Here is a 17,065-nt window from a genome sequence, read left to right on the forward strand (position 1 = left end):
TGCTGTCATTGAAAAATACTTTGTACTTCTATATATTTATAGAAGTATATATACACCTTTTATAACCCAATCACTCTTCCCAGCCAAGTCCTGCTAGAGATGGAATTCAGGCAAGTTCTCTCCTACTGACTATATCGCTACCACTTTCTTTTTATTTTGAGACACTGTCTCTCTAAGTCTCACAAGTTGGCCCTGAACTTAACATGTAGCTCAGGAGAGCCTCAATCTGTGATCTTCCTGCTTCAGGCTCCTTAGAAGCTGGGATTTCAGGCCTTGAGTCACCGTGCCTAGCCCCAGCTTTTAGTGTTTTGAAATGTGTGTCTTGTTATGTAGCCCAGGTTGGCCTCAAAGTCTTCATCTTCCTGACTCAGCCTCTCAAGGACTGAAGGGAACATCATGTCTGGCTGTAGTACTACCTTCTGTATGACAACTTTCTAGGGTGAGAATTTTGATTTCTTTTAAAAATGCAGCAATATGGGTGCTGGAGAAAGAGTTCAGCGGGTAAGAGCACTGACTATTCTTCCAGAGGACTGGGGTTCGATTCCCAGCATCCACATGTCAGCTTGCAACTGTCTGTAACTACATGATCTGACACCTTCACACCTTCACAGACATACATGCAGCCAAAACACCAATGCATGAAAGATAAAAATTATTTTTTTCAAAAACACAGCAATCTTATAAGAATGTGTTTTCCTTTTAATCCCAAGTGTGGGATAAGGCGCTGCCTCAGATTGTCCACAGCAGCTGACTATGATTTGCCTCATGCTCTAGCAGAGGCATGATTTTGCCAGCTGCAGATAGGTTCTGTGAATGTGTGACATTTGGAGTTCTGGGAACTTTTCAGAGTGTATATATATATATATATATATATATATATATATATATACACACACACACACACACATACATATATATATACATACATATATATATATATATATATATATATATATATATATATATATATTCGATATATTTGCTAGAGCTCTGATAGAAGGGCCTGGTTGGCTGGTTGGTGGTTGAATGCTATTGGTTGCTGTTTGTCAAGTTGTAGTGTATGAAGAGACAAAAATAAGAAATTTCATATGCTAATGGTAAAGCTCAAACTTGCCCCAAGTAACTCGAATCCCCGATCAGCAGGAAGTAGTCTAATGATGTCATCACTCCCTTTCCTACCCCCTGACTTAATTTGAGGATATTTCTTTTCTTCTCTCTGTCTCTCTCTCTCTCTCTGTGTCTCTCTGTCTCTCTCTCTCCCTCCCTTCTATCCTTTTTTCTCTCCTGCCTGGTGTTAGGGAGTTGAAAAGGAAAAAGGAGAGAGATGGGGAAGGTTAGAATAAAAAAGAACCCACAAAGCAGCCAAGAGAATGCCTATGACTTTCCTCTCCAAACAGTCAAATAGCCTCGACTATGGAGAAAACACATATATCGACTTCTAGTATACTCTCATGTGCCCCAGAAAGTCGTGCCCACTATACTTCACAGTGACTTGTGGAATCTTTTACAACAGTAATCAGAATTAGCCGTTACTGGCTTTATTTTGCACGTTTGACCACTGAGTCTCAGAAAGGTTCTCTGAAACACATGGACAGTGAACAGCTAAGTGAGCTTGGAGTCCCATCTGTCAGACTCAGAGGGTGAGTTCATTCCATATCGTTGCCTGCTTTACATTTGTCCAGCCAGACCCTAAAACCTCTGTGCCAGGAGTTGGGAATGTAGCTCAGTTTGTAGGCTCCTTGACTAGCATGCACAAAGCCCTGGGTTCTCTCCAGCACTGCATTGAACCTGGCCTGCTTATGATTCCAGCACTCAGGAAATAGAAGAATCAGAAATTGAGCTCAAGGACAGCCTAGACTACATGAGACACTATTTCAAAGGAAGGAAGGAAAGAAGGAAGGAACGAATGAACAAATGAACGTACAAAGGGAAACAGGAAGAAAGGGAAAAGGGAGGGAAGAAGGGTGGGAAAGAAGAGAAAGAGAGAGCGAGAGAGCGAGAGAGCGAGGGAGCGAGAGAGCGAGAGAGCCGAGAGAGAGAGAGAGAGAGAGAGAGAGAGAGAGAGAGAGAGAGAGAGAGAGAGAGAGAGAGAGAGAGAGAGAGAGAGAGGAGCACAAGGCAAACAAATCTCTAAGCCAGTGTGGTGGTGCATGTCCATTGTCCGAGCGCTCCGGAGGTGGATGAAGGAAGATGGCAAGCTGGAGGCTAGCCCAGGCTACACAGCAAGACCTGGCTTCAAAATATGTATAGAAAAGGAAAATCAAGAGACTCGGGAAGAGCTAATATTTACTCTGACACAATGATGCAGTAGAGCCAGCTGCCGTCTGGCTACCTGATCAACATCCTCCGGGCACTACGTGTACTGGATGAGGCCATATGTTTCCCAGACGTGTCATCAGTGTTTCCTGCCCTGACACAACTGCTTTCCATGTGGGCCAGGTAAAAGGTAATTTCTTCCCTGGGGAATGGCAGCAAGAGTCGAGCCAGCTGTTGGCAGGTCGGGTCCTAGAGGCCCACGCAAAGCAGGCCAGGAATCGGCACAGCTGGGTGAGGGAGTTTATGTGTGGCTGGTCCACTAAGGACCTAGCGAGGGATCTCACCTCCTTTCCTGTCTTCTCTCACCACTCCCTGCCCGTCACTACCCCAAGCTTGGCCTGTTCTGAGTGACTTCCTAGGGTACTTGATGCATCTTAGTAAGCTAATTTTATCAAGAAGCTTGGTGGCAGCAGGAGAGGGTCTCTAGCATGCTATTGATGTGAATGAGCACTGCCCCCCAGGGACCCAGCAGAATGAGGAGCCAGTCAGAGAAAAGCAGGCCCATTACAACCTTGGTTTTGTTTTGGTTTTCTCTCCAGTTGTTAGACGTTGAACTTAGGGCCCACATTTGCTAGGAAAGCATTTTACTCCTAAACTATATCCTCCGCTTCCTTCAGTTCTTATTTGGAGACAAGATCTTGCTAAATTGTCCAGGCAGCCCTTGCAAGAATTCTCAATTCTTCCGCCTCCCTCAGTTTAAGATTACAGACAAGTACTGCCATAACCAAGACACACAACCTTCTTTTACCTAAATATAATAATAATAATCACATTTTTAAATGTATTTGGGCAGACGGTGGTGGCCTTTAATCTCAGCACTCAGGAGGCAGAATCAGGAAGATCTCTGAGTTCGAGGCCAGCCTACTGGTCTACAGAATGAGTTCCAGGACAACCAAGGCTACACAGAAAAAAATTCTGTCTTGAAAAAACAAAATCCATCCTTTAAAATGTTTTTGGGAGCCAGTGCTGCATATGTGACAGGGCACGCTGACAGAGATCAGAGAACAACCTACAGGTGTCATTCTCTCATTACACTGGGGTATCCCAAGGCATCAAACCCAAGTACTCAAACTTGGCAGCAGTCACCTTGAACCTTCTCACCCTCCCTTCTCCTTTTTTTATTTTGAGGCAGGGTCTCACTAAATGGCTCAGGTCAGCCTTGAGTTTATTCCTGCCTTAATCTCTTAAGCAGCTTAAATTACAGGCCTGAGCCACTAGCCTAGACTATTTTGATGTGTGCTTTGCATAGATGGTGCTGGTCCTACACAATATACATCTTCAAAATCTACCCGCTGGAATTATTGAGCCACCCTGGCCTTTTCTCATGCACCAGTTTGCCTTGCATATTTACTAGTTAAGAATCCCTTGGCCCCACCGACTGTAAATTGAATATATTCTACAACACAAAGGCAACAAATCAAAATTTAAAAAAAAAAATAGAGAGAGTGTCTGTTCTACACAGGCACAGACTGTTTTCATGGTTGTTATTCCATAAGCAATGTGGTCCATTGACCATTTAACAACACTTGCACTGTGCTGGCTCTTGTAAATGGTCTAAGGACGATACATTTGAATCTGAAGATTATGGCGCGCACTTCAATTTCAGCAAGTACATGACAGGAGGATCTCAAGATCCATCTGAGCTGCACAGTGAGTTTGGGATCAGACTAAACAGTTTGGGGAGAGCCTGTCACAAAATCAAAGTAAGGTGCCGAGGCTTCAGCTGTGGGTACAGCTCAGTGGAAGAAGGAAAACATGCATGGCATATACAAGCCATAGTGTCAACCCCAGTACTGCAAAAGAAGCATGGGGAGGGTGCAGAGAGGTCATGTGCTAACACTTCCCTGTTTTATGTAATAGGCTTGGGCATCCCAGGATTTTGGTATCTGGCAGCAGGGAGGGACTTCTGGATCCCATCCCCCAAAGACACCACAGAAGTGTTTTACTTTTGATGACAGCACAGACAACCGGCCTTACAGTATTGAAAGTATGCTTTACTTGAGCCAAATGAGGTAGCACTCATTTGTGCTAGCAGTCGTAGCACTTAGGAAGCTGAGACCAGAGGATAAAGACCACGTCTCCCAACAGTGCAATAATCCACTTAGTCCTTACTGCAGCCTTAGATTCTTAGTGCTCTTCTTGTATGGATTTTTCAAGTAGAGAATATGTGGTTCCGAAACTCCAGTGATTTACCCAAAGCCACACAGTGACAGAACTAGGGTTCAAACCCAGGCAGCCTAGCTTAGAACCACCACACTAAGATGGCTGATGCTGCAGAAGCTTATGAAACTCGTTATTACCAGCCCTGGATCACATGTTTTCTGTAGCTGTCCTGTTTCTTCTTGCTTTCTTTCCGGTAGTGTGGGAGTGAGGTTGTTGTCAACAAGGCTTTGTGAGACTCAACATGTCAACAAGTCTTTGTGTGTTTTGGATAGTCTTCTCGGATCAAATTTCTCAGTCAAAGGACATAGGCAATTTTCAGGTTCTTGCTCCATGTCATCCGACTTGAGGAGACGTTGTGTCATGACCATGCTTGCTATCAGATGGGATACCTACTTAGCCAACTGTGAGGGTGTGGTAGGGAGGAGATGCCTCCACTGCCTCTGAGACCCAAGTCATGGCAGATGAGCCATGTCAGCACATGGGATTTGCTAGAAAATCATCTGGGAGTGTAGGCATAATTCCCAGGCCCCTTGGCCATCTAAGGCTGGAAAGGGCATGAGAAGATTGTACTGGGGAGGAATTGGGAGATGGTACCTTGCTATACATCCCTCTTCTTCCCCCTCCTCCAGCACTCTGGGTGTATGTGTTTGTATGTGTCTGTGTCTGTGTCTGTGTTGTGTGTACATGTGTGTGCATGTTTACATGAGTGTGTGTGAGCATGTGCCCTGGTGCATACTTAGAGGTCAGAGAACAAGCTCAGGTGTCGGTCTTCACCTCAAACCTTGTTTAAGAGGGGCTCTTCATGTTGGCTTTTTCTGCTGCATACACTTTCTGAGCTGGCTCATGAGCTACCCTGATTCTCCTGTTTTCTGCCTCACATCTCACTGTAGAAGCACTGGGAGTGTAGATGCATGCTACCACGCCCAGCTTTACATGGATCCTGGGAACTTAAACTCAGATCCCCAAGCTTGTGTGGCAAGTACTTTACCGACTGAATCATCTCTCCCAGCTTCCCATGGGAATTATTCTTAAAGGGATATAGGACCAAACAGTATTGCCCATTATGGAGGGGCTTGTCCAGTCCAGAGCCTGATGCCAACAAATGGGATGCTGTAGTCTAACATTGTGAATGATGAGCAGACAATAAGGAAATTGGTTACATCCAACATACCCTGTTGACCTTGCAGGCAATAACCACCTGAGCCTGTCTAAGGCCTTCCTTAGAGGAGTATGGAGCCCAATCAATGATGACTGGACAGTGAACATCATAGTCCTGAAGAGAGAGGAAAAACCACAATGGGAAGTGTGGGTAAGGATTTCAATAAAGGACATTTCTGAGAACTCAGTGAATGGGCCTTGAAGAAAATGGTGCATGTCAATGGCTTGCCAGATCTACAGAGATGAAGACTGTAAGTCAGTAAGAAAGGCGTGCCCTTACCTTTCAGCCTCCCAGCACAGAAACCCTGAGATACCCATCTCCCAAAGGTATGCCAAGACTCCAGGACTCCTGTCTGATATGTTAATAAAAATGGACCCATCTCTTCCCATCCAGCCCCACACTTGCTACTGTAAACATCAAGCTCGATCTCCCTTTTCTGGCCAATTCCACAAAGGTCTACCTTTATTCCTGGGAAACCTTTCCTCATTCACTACCCTGGTCTCACTAAGTGAACCTTCTCATGGTTGCCTTTAGATCTAGACTCCAGTGGGAATGTGAGACTGGGAATACTCACTACACTGACTTCCTGTTCCTGACACGGTCTGACCATCTATGATGTTCCTGCCTGAGAAACCCGTGCAGAGAAGCACATACAAGAATCTGCACAAAGCAAAGGCAATCAGGGAGGCCCGGGGCCTCTTAAATCCACGCGGAGCATATCTGAGGGCTCCAGTCTTGGCTCCTACTCAATGGGTGAAGCTTGACTCGTACTAGCCAAACTTTTAAGCCGTTGCCAAATGAGCAAACTGGGCAGGGATTGCAGGCAAGCCAGTTTGGTTGAAGAGCCCAAACTATACAGTGTGACCTATCACCCCAAGAAGGAGGGACAAAGCTCCACAGCTGGCAAGAAGCTGGTCATAACTCCTCCAGCCCCAACCTCTGATGATGGGAATCGAGAAGATAAAGGCAGAACTCTCTGGTGTTTACACACTGTACTCAGAGCTCCCTTCTGACCCCAGAAGTGTGGGCATCACCAACAGCCCATGGCAGAAGCTGGCTGGAGCATGAAGCCAATTCTGGGCTTGAGCCTCACCCTGTGCCTGGTTGTCCAGACAGCTTTAGGTAAGATCTTCACCTCTGCTGGAGGTGCCAGTCCCAGATCAGCCACTTCTGGACAGTGGGGCTTAGGTAAGGTCTAAACAGATGGAGGGCAATGTTTTAGAGCACTTGTGTGCTACTAGTTGGAAGTCTGAGCAAGTCATTTGTCCTCTCTGAGCCCCAGGACTGCTCTGCAAAGTGAGGACTGTACCTCCTACCTCCTGGGATCAGCAAGGGGTCTGAGAATGTGACCTGTCCCTGTCCTTCCTTCTGGCCTTTCCCCACTCCTCCCTGCCTTCTTTCTCCTAAGCAAAAGTCTCACTTCCACCTCCCTGTACCCTCTATGGCCTCTGTCTGTGTCTTTCTCCCCAGTGTCTTTCTTTCTAAAATGAGTGTTATCCTCTGAACTGTGAAAACAACATAACATGTTAACAACTGTTTATTGAGGTATTAGCTAGATATACAGCAAGGTGCACATATCTGAAGCTATAAATATAGGTATAGGTGTAGATGATGTGACCACCATTCTGACCAAAATCTAGAATATTGCCAGTATCCTATGTGCCATTCCCCAATCAACACCTCCAAAGTGACCACTGCTCTGACCTCTATTGTAAATTTATTTTGCCTAAAAAAATTACATCAGTTTTTTTTCTTTTATTTTAGTTTCTTTTTTTTTTTTTTTTTTTTTTTTTTTTCGGGACAGGGTTTCTCTGTGTAGCCCTGGCTGTCCTGGAACTCACTCTGTAGACCAGGCTGGCCTCAAACTCAGAAATCTGCCTGCTTCTGCCTCCCAAGTGCTGGGGTTAAAGGTGTGCACCGCCACTGCCTGGCCTGTTTTAGATTTTTTTAGAGTTTTGACAAAAACTGCTTTTTAGTATTCTGTGGTATTACCTTCCTGTATACACATAGCTGTGGTATTTTAGTTTTAAAATGTTATTAAAGTTATATTTCTTGAGTCTGTGTGTGTGTGTGTACATGAGTGTGTGTGCATGCTTGTGTATGTGTGTGCTTGTGCATGTGTGTGTGTTCATGTATATTCTTACTTGTACATGCCATAGCACACTTGTGGAGGTTAGAGGACAAATCACAAGAGTCCATTTTGTCCTCTACCAAATGGATCTCAGAGCTCAAACTCAAATCATCAGGCTTGGCACCACATACCCTTGTCCTCTGAACCATGCTGCTGGCCCTACAGTTTTGTTGTTGCTGCTGTTGTCGGTGGTTTGTTTTTTATTTTAATGTGTGTTGGTATTTTACCCTCATGTGTTTCTAAAGGGTGTCAGATTCTCCTGGAACTGGGGTTCCAGACGGTTGTGAGCTGCCATGTGGGTGTTGGGAATTAAACTCAGGTCCTCTGGAAGATGCTCTTTTTTAAAAATATTTATTTATTTATTTAATGTGTATGAGTACATTGTAGCTGTATAGATGGCCATGAGCCATCATGTGGCTGCTGGGAATTGAACTCAGGACGGCCCTGCTCACTCCACCTGCTCGCTCTGGTGTAATTCACTGTAGCTGTCTTCAGACACACCAGAAGAGGGCGTCAGATCTCATTACAGGTGGTTGTGAGCCACCATGTGGTTGCTGGGATTTGAACTCAGGACCTTTGGAAGAACAGTCAGTGCTCTTACCCGCTGAGCCATCTCTCTAGCTCCCTGCTCTACGGTGTTTTGTTTTGTTTTGTTTTGTTTTGTTTTGTTTTGTTTTGTTTTGTTTTGTTTCTGAGACAGGGTTTCTCTGTGTAGCCCTGGCTGTCCTGGAACTCACTCTGTAGACCAGGCTGGCCTCAAACTCAGAAATCCACCTGCCTCTGCCTCCCAATTGCTGGGCTTTAAGGCATGTGCCACCACTACTCAGCTCCTGCCCTGCAGTTTTATACTCTGCTTATTTTTTCCACTTAAATTCTTATGGAAAGTGGTCATAGATTAAGTTTTTATTTACTTTGCTTAGTTCATAGACATGAATGAGGCTCCAGCATCCACTGGAGTTCAGATCAATTTTTGCTTTAATCAAGTAGCTCATCAGTTGCTGGGGATGTTCTAGATCCTGATAAGAATAGGTTGTGTGTAACTAGCATCATACAGAATTGTACAGGTAATATATGAGCATCTTGCTATGTGCATAGTTTATACCTCAATAAACTATGGCTGATGTGCTATGTTTTCACAGTTCAAAAAATACTGATTTTTTTCTAAAGAAACACTTTCTGCTTTAAAGTGAAGTCACTCCATCAAAGCACATGGATATTTTATGATGCCTTATATATTTTGCCAAGTTGTTTTTCCAAGGTATTGTGTTACTTTGTCCTCCACCTGCACTACATGTGAATGTCCTTTTCACTGTGTCACCTCCAGAACTTAGTGCTGTCATTCACTAATTTTTTAGGTGACATCTGTAATTCTAGGCCTTGATAGTACTTTATGGATACTAGTGATGTATGGATACTAGTATTGGTGATATAAAAGAATTTTTAATTAAGAAAAATTAATCGTGTGTGTGTGTGTGTGTGTGTGTGTGTGTGTGTGTTCAAGGATATGAGTGTTCCCACAGAGGCCAGAGGTACCTCATCTCCTGGAGTTATGCTTAAAGGTGATTGTGAGCCATGTGGAATAGATGCTGGGAACAGAACTCAGGTCCCTCTGCAAGAACAATGAGTGCTCTTCTTAATCACTGAGCCATCTCTCCAGCCCCAGGAATATTGATTTTTATTTTGTATGGCTGTGAGTTCTTTATTTTCATTTTTCCCCCCAGAGGTCTTACTATCTAGCCTAGTATAAAGTTTGTGTGTGTGTGTGTATGTGTGTGTGTGTGACAGAGAGACAGAGACAGAGAGAGACAGACAGAGGAAAAGAAGGAATGGGGGGGGGAAGCATATTAGTGTATGTAAATATAGGCTCAGAAAACAGTCTTGAGTTTTCACCATCCCCCTTGTTTGACCCAAGGTCTCTTTGTTGTTTACCATCCCCTGCTGGGTATGTCAGTCTAGCTGGCTCAAAGGATTGCAAAGATCCCGCTACCTGTCTCGCTTTAAGAGCAGAGTGACATACTTCTGCCAATGCATTCAGCTTCTATGTGGGTTCTAAGGAATAAAACCCAGGTCCTTATTACATGTTGGAGCGTCTTCTGGGTATATGCCCAGAAGTGGGAATGGTATAGCTGGGTCCTCTGGTGATACTATCTCCAATTTCTGGAGGAACCGCCAAACTGATTTCCAGAGTGGTTGTACCAGCTTGCAGTTCCACCAGCAATGAAGGAATTTTACTCTTTCTCCACAACCTCGCCAGCATCTGCTGTCACCTGAGTTTTTATCTTAGCCATCCTAACTGGTGTGAGGTGGAATCTCAGGGTTGTTTTGGTTTGCATTTCCCTGATGACTAATGATGTTGAACATTTCTTTAGGTGCTTCTCAACCATTCGGTATTCGTCAGTTGAGAATTCTTTGTTTAGCTCTGTATCCCATTTTTTAATAGGGTTATTTGGTTCTCTGGAGTCTAACTTCATAAGTTCTTTGTATATATTGGATATTAGCCTTCTATCAGATATAGGATTGGTAAAGATCTTTTCCCAATTTGTTGGTTGCCTTTTCATCCTATTGACGGTGTCCTTTGCCTTACAGAAGCTTTGCAATTTCATGAGGTCCCATTTGTCAATTCTTGATCTTAGAGCATAAGCTATTGGTGTTCTGTTCAGGATATTTTCCCCTGTGCCTATGTGCTCGAGGCTCTTCCCCACTTTCTTGTTCATAGCAACCTTATTTATAATAGCCAGAAACTGGAAACGACCCAGATGTTCCTTAACAGAGGAATGGATACAGAAAATGTGGTGTGCATCTACACAATGTAGTACTACTCAGCTATTAAAAACAATAAATTTATAAAATTCTTGGGGAAATGGATGGATCTGGAGAATATCATCCTGAGTGAGGTAACCCAATCACAAAAGAACATACATGGTATACACTCTCTGATAATAGATATTAGCCCAGAAGATCAGAATACACAAAGTACAAACCACAAACCATAAGAAACTCAAGAAGGAAAACCAAAGTGTAGATACCTCGTTCCTTCTTAGAAGGGGGAACAAAATTCCCATGGAAGGAGTTGCAGAGTCTAACTATGGAGCAGAGACTGAAGGAAGGGCAATTCAGAGACTGCTCCATCTGGGAATCCTTCCCATATTCAATCATCAAATCTAGACACTATTGTGAATACCAGCAAGTTCTGGATGATGGGAGCCTGATATAGCTGTCTCCTGAGAGGCTCTGACAGTACCTGACTAACACAGATGTAGAGGCTCACAGCCATCCATTGGACTGAGTACAGGGTTCCCAATAAAGGAGCTAGAGAAAGGATCCAAGGAGCTGAAGGGTTTGTAGCCCCTTAGGACAAACAACAATATGAACTAACTAGTACCCTCAGAGCTCCCAGGGACTAAAACTCCAACCAAAGAGTACACATGGTGGGACTCATGGCTCCAGTAGCATATGTATAGCAGAGGGTGGCCAAGTCAGTCATCAATGAGAGGAGAGGCCCTTGGCCCTGTGAAGGTTCTATGCTCCAGTGTAGGAGAATGCCAGGGCCAGTAAGCAGGAGAGGGTGGGATGGTGAGCAGGGGGAGGGGGGAAGGAACAGGAATTTGTTTTAGTTTTTGTTTTTTTATTTTATTTTATTTTATTTTATTTTTGGAGGGGAACCTGGGAAAGGAGATATTGTAAATAAAGAAAACATCTAATTTAAAAAAAAAACAAGTCCTCACTCTCGCACAGAAAATGTCTCTACCCACTGAACCATCTCTCCATCCTTGAACTCCAGGCCTTACACTAGTGATTCTCCTTCCTCTGCATCCCAAGCTCTGGATTACAGGTGTGCCACCACAGCTGGTTTAGAATATTGTTTTCATAAGCACTTCTGTGCTCCCTCTGGTAACAGAGCTGACATTGGACTCACCATGCCACCCCTCAGCAGTGATTTAGAACTCTTTCACATGGTTGTGACTAGCTACCCAGAGCCTGGGAAGTTGACAAGCTCCATAGTTTACACAAGTCAGGAGATATTCTATACGTGATGTGAGCCTTTGAGCTTATTTCCATGTGTCTGTAGAAGAATTTGGGGCACCAGGAGATGGTACACATCTATAAGCCCAGCGCTTATGAGGCTGAGGCAGGAGGATCACAAGGGTTGTTTCATGGGTGCATGCATGTGTGTATGGTGTATGTGAACACATGTATTCAGGTATGCTTGTGCAAGCAGAAGCCAGAGGACAATGTTGGATGTCCTGTTCTATCATTTTCTGCCTTCTTCCTTCAAGACCAGTTTTTTGTTTTGTTTTGTTTTGTTTTGTTTTGTTTTTTTGGTTTTTCAAGACAGGGTTTCTCTATATAGCCCTGGCTGTCCTGGAACTCACTCTGTAGACCAGGCTGGCCCCGAACTCAGAAATCAGCCTGCCTCTGCCTCCCAAGTGCTGGGATTAAAGGTGTGCGCCACCACTGTCCAGCTGATGGATGTTTTTAAAACATGATCTCATGAAGTCCAAATGGCCTTGAACTCATGTAGCCAAGGGTGATCTTGAACTCATGATCTTCCTGCCTCTGCCTCCCAAGAGCTATGATTTCAGGTGTGTGCTACCTTGCCTGGCTTGGGGAATCTCTATTTTGCATCAATTCCTAAATGATTCTGAACCATGGCTAGGATAAGTAATAACTTGGATCGTATTTGCATTCTGTCACTTTACTGAATGAGTTCCAAGGAACAGAAACAAAGAGCAACTCTGTTTTTGATAAGGGGGGAGAGGAAGAAACAGACAAGGGCACTTAGAAAGGGACAATGAGTGTGAGGCCTCACCAATACTTGGCAGTACAAGTGGGGCAGGATAAGAGCCTAGAAGAAGAGTCTATTCATAGACAAAGGCTGCATTCAATTAGTCTATCTCATATCTATTCCAAAAGCTGTCTAAGGTTTGCGTATGTTTGCAGTGTGTGTGTGTGCATGTGTGTGTGTGTGTAAAATAAGTGCACTTGCTGCATAAGGACCAATATTCAGACCTCCAGAAACAATTTAAAAACCTGCGTGGTATCCCCTGCCTATACCTGCAACCCCAACCCACGGGGGTGGGGGAGTGCAGAAACATGGAATCTCTGAACCAAGATGTCTAACAGACTAAACAAAATGATGGCAAGCTCTGGGCTGCACAACAGATCCTGTCTCAGTACATATGGTAGAAAGCAATCAACTAAGACACCTGATGTCAACCTCAGGTCTCTATATGCGCAAGAACACATGTGCACCTACACACAGACATACATGCACTTTACACATGAACACACACATATTAAAAAGTAGTTGACCAAGGGCTAGAGAGATGGCTCAGCAGTTAAGAGCACTGGCTGCTCTTGCAAAAAAAGCCAGATTCAATTCCCAGCACCAACATAGCATCCTACAGTTGTCTGTAACTCCAGTTCTAGAGAACCCAACACCCTATTCTCCATACGGTATAGTGTTGTACATACATGCAAAATACTCATAAGCATAAGATTTTGAAATATTTAAGTAATAATAATTGATTTGTTGATATATGTGTGTATTTGTATATGATGCGCATATATATATGTTTATGTTATGTGTTTGTATATGTATATGGGTGTAGAGGTGGGTGCATGTGCATTGTATGTGCATGTGTATACATACCAATATAAAGCAAGCAGCAGCAGCTACTTGAGTCTGGTGGTACTCTTGCAATTGCAGCATTTGCAAAACTGGGTTAGAAGGATGATGGGTTCAAAACAAGCTTGAGTTATGTAGTGAGACTCTGGAGAGAGACAGGGAAGAGAAGAAAGAGAGGAGAAAGGAGGGGAGAATAGATTCTATGGCAGATGTACCAGAATCCCATCCATGGCTGAGAGTGACAGTCCCTCTTCTCTCCCCAGGTGCTTTGCACACCAAGGAACCTCTCCTGATCACCAAACATGGCATCCTACAAGGAAAGCAAGTACATGTGGGAGATACACGCATCCAAGTGTTCCTGGGAGTCCCCTTCTCTAAACCTCCGGTGGGCATCCGCAGGTTTGCTCCTCCAGAGCCCCCGATACCGTGGGACGGCATCAGAGATGCCACCACCTACCCACCTTCGTAAGTACCAGAGGACTGTGGGCTGGTAGATGAGCAGGCCTGAGAGGTAGAGCGGACCAGTGCCTAGAGTATCTCACTAGAAACACCCTGTGACTATAGCAAACCCATTCTTGGCCTCAGTTTCCAAAGCTCTGCGATGAGATTAGACCAAATGGCATTTAAGGAATGCTCGTAGTGTTGAGTTCGAGTGAGAGAGATCTAGACAAGGGGGATGTGGTGACTGGCTGTGCCACAGGACCTTCTGGGAGGCTGATTTCCCAAACGTACCCCACCACCAGTTCTCAGCCACACCCCCACATCTATAGACGATGAATAGGCTCCATTAACAAACCCACACGATACTACCAGACACTTCCTGCAGAGGGCGCTCCAAGATGAGAACTTCAAGGGCTATTTCAGTTTTGCCTGCAGCCTTCACATAGCAAGACTTGAACAACAAGGATTACCCTTTGGATGCCTAGGTTTGGCAGTTCAGCCAAAACAAATATATTTACCGTTTACTCAGACTACTGAATAATCATCTGTCCAGAACATTGTGTGGCAATCATTAACAATGTTCAGCATCAGTGGGTTAAAGCACAGAGTTTAGAATCTAAGTATCAGGTGGTATTTTAAAAAGAAAAAGTCCTATATCTCCCACATCAATGCCTATTTTTAGGAAGAGTTCCACTGTTATGACATGATCAACAAGAGACCAAGGGTTTTGGTCTATGCCAACCATGAGTGAGGTACAGGCTCAATTTCAAGCAATATATACTGGGGCTTAAATATACAGTATATAGTATATAGCATATGTTGTATGTTATATACTATATGTGTTATATGTTATATATTATGTTATGTGTTATATGTTATGTATTACACATATAATAATTTATTATAATACATGGGTTTTAAAGATTTATTTATTTATTTTATGTATATGAGTACACACTATAGCTGTACAGATAGTTGTGAGCCTTCATCTGATTGTTGGGAATTGACTTTAAGGACCTCTGCTCCCTCCAGTTGGCCCTGCTCACTCAGGCCCAAAGATTTATTTATTATTAATATGTAAGTACACTGTAACTGCCTTCAGACACACCAGAAGAGAGCGTCAGATCTCATTATGGATGGTTGTGAGCCACCATGTGGTTGCTGGGATTTGAACTCAGGACCTTTGGAAGAGCAGTTGGTGCTCTTGCCTGATGAGCCATCTCACCAGCCCCTTTTTTAACTTTTATTGCATTATGATGAGAAAAGATACATGATTTCAATTTATCTGAATTTGTTAACATTTAAAAACATATTTTAGCTGGGCGGTGGTGGTGCACGCCTTTAATCCCAGCACTTGGGAGGCAGAGGCAGGTGGATTTCTGAATTTGAGGCCAGTCTGGTTTACAGAGGGAGTTTCAGAACAGTCAGGGCTATGAGAAACCGTGTCTCGAAAAACCAAAAAAAGAAAAAAAAAAGCATATTTTAAGTAAACAGAATTAAATCACATTCTTGTTTCCCTTTTGTACCCCAACTCCTCTCAGAGATCCCCCTTCAATAACATAATATCTTTTTGTCATATTCTTTAAACTTTATAAAATATTATAATAATAAAAATGAGTATTATAAAAGATGTTCGATATAAAACAACAATCAATTTAACAGTCTTATGTAGATGCTTGTGTACATCAATACTGAAAATAAATGTTTTTCTCAATATAAATTTTAAATAACTCCAAACATATTAACTGTATTTTTTAAAATAATTCATCACTACTAGTATTTTCTTTAAATGAACATAAGTATATAAAGTCTTTTTGTCTGTTTTGTTTGTTTATTTGGGTACAAGCCCAAAATAAGAACAATTTTTAGACATTGGATTTCATTGTAATAAGGCTGTACTTCAATGACCCTCACATCACCAAAGGATTTTACCTCCATCGTAGCTAAGCTGAGAGTTGACAGTTCTGCTGCACCAAGAAATGAATTGTAGGTATGATTTTTGGATACAGACTTCCTGCTATGGTCAAGCTATTTGACTTGAGTGATTGTCATCATTCTTAGTCCACATAGAACAGGTTACATTCATTTAAGAAATGGTGTAGGTATTAAGATGGTCTATCCATAAAGTCATTCACCAACTGTTTCAATGAACAATGGTTCTGCTTGGAGGGTGGCACAGACATTAGGTGAGGGTAAGAATCTGGTTCATTGGCTGTGATGATTTTGAAAAGCATTCATCTCAAAGAAAGAGTAACTTATAAAGCCCTCTTCTTCAAACTTGATTCAATAGTTACAAACATCAAGCAAAGCATTCAGTCTCACTCTTTGTTGTTCTCTTACAAGCCACCTCCCAAGTTAATTGTCTGCATTTCTTTTGGCTGTATAAATAATTTTGAAATATGTAAGCTGTTCTGAAAACCATAGTATAGTGTAAAAACATCAAGTAAACAACCCTACTAATAGAGAGGCTGAGATAGGAGAAGCATGATTTCAAGAGCATTATGTGGTATCTAGCAAGACACTGTCTGGTACAAACAAGCAGAAAGTGTATATGGATTGTACAATATTGGACCTATTTCTCCAGTTACCAAATCAGAGAGACCACTGGATGACAGCCAACAAATTTCTAATTCCTCATATTTTTGTATTTCAATCGATTAGGATATGTTAGTAATATTAATTTTCATATTAAGATATTAAGAAAAAGTAATTGTTACTTCCTGTTGTTTTTGTTGTAAGAGGTAGAATTAGGTTTGTGTGGATTTGTTGAAAGATTACTTTCTTGCTTCTTCTAGGGTGTAGTTTCGCTCCTTGTGTTGATGTTTTCCATCTATTATCCTTTGTAAGACTGGATGTGTGGAAAGATATTGTGTAAATTTGGTTTTGTCATGGAATATCTTGGTTTCTCCATCTATGGTAATTGAGAGTTTTGCTGGGTATAGTAGCCTGGGCTGGCATTTGTGTTCTTGTAGGGTCTGTATGACATCTGCCCAGGATCTTCTAGCTTTCATAGTCTCTGGTGAGAGGTCTGGTGTAATTCTGATAGGCCTGCCTTTATATGTTACTTGACCTTTTTCCCTTACTGCTTTTAAAATTTTTTCTTTGTTTAGTGCATTTGGTGTTTTGATTATTATGTGATGGGAGGAATCCTTTTTCTGGTCCAGTCTATTTGGAGTTCTGTAGGCTTCTTGTATGTTCTTGGGTATCTCTTTCTTTAGGTTAGGGA

At 42.8% G+C, this 17,065-nt stretch overlaps 1 protein-coding gene across 4 annotated transcripts in view; it reads left to right on the plus strand.

The window, feature by feature from the left end:
* The first annotated feature begins 6,383 nt into the window (after positions 1–6,383).
* Positions 6,384–17,065, plus strand: part of Ces4a (carboxylesterase 4A) — a 21,748-nt gene continuing 11,066 nt past the window's right edge. For 3 of the 4 annotated variants that reach the window (XM_031337101.1, XM_031337104.1, XM_031337102.1), the window contains exons 1-2: positions 6,384–6,760; positions 13,662–13,863. In XM_031337101.1, coding sequence (XP_031192961.1) covers positions 6,682–6,760; positions 13,662–13,863 — 281 coding nt within the window. In that variant the 5' untranslated portion in view covers positions 6,384–6,681. Of the gene's footprint in view, positions 6,761–13,661; positions 13,864–15,802; positions 15,830–17,065 lie in introns of those variants that run through there. The other variant, XM_031337105.1, reaches the window with a different exon arrangement.

This window comes from Mastomys coucha, unplaced genomic scaffold (genome assembly GCF_008632895.1).
Source record: "Mastomys coucha isolate ucsf_1 unplaced genomic scaffold, UCSF_Mcou_1 pScaffold22, whole genome shotgun sequence".
NCBI classification, from domain to species: Eukaryota; Metazoa; Chordata; class Mammalia; order Rodentia; family Muridae; genus Mastomys; species Mastomys coucha.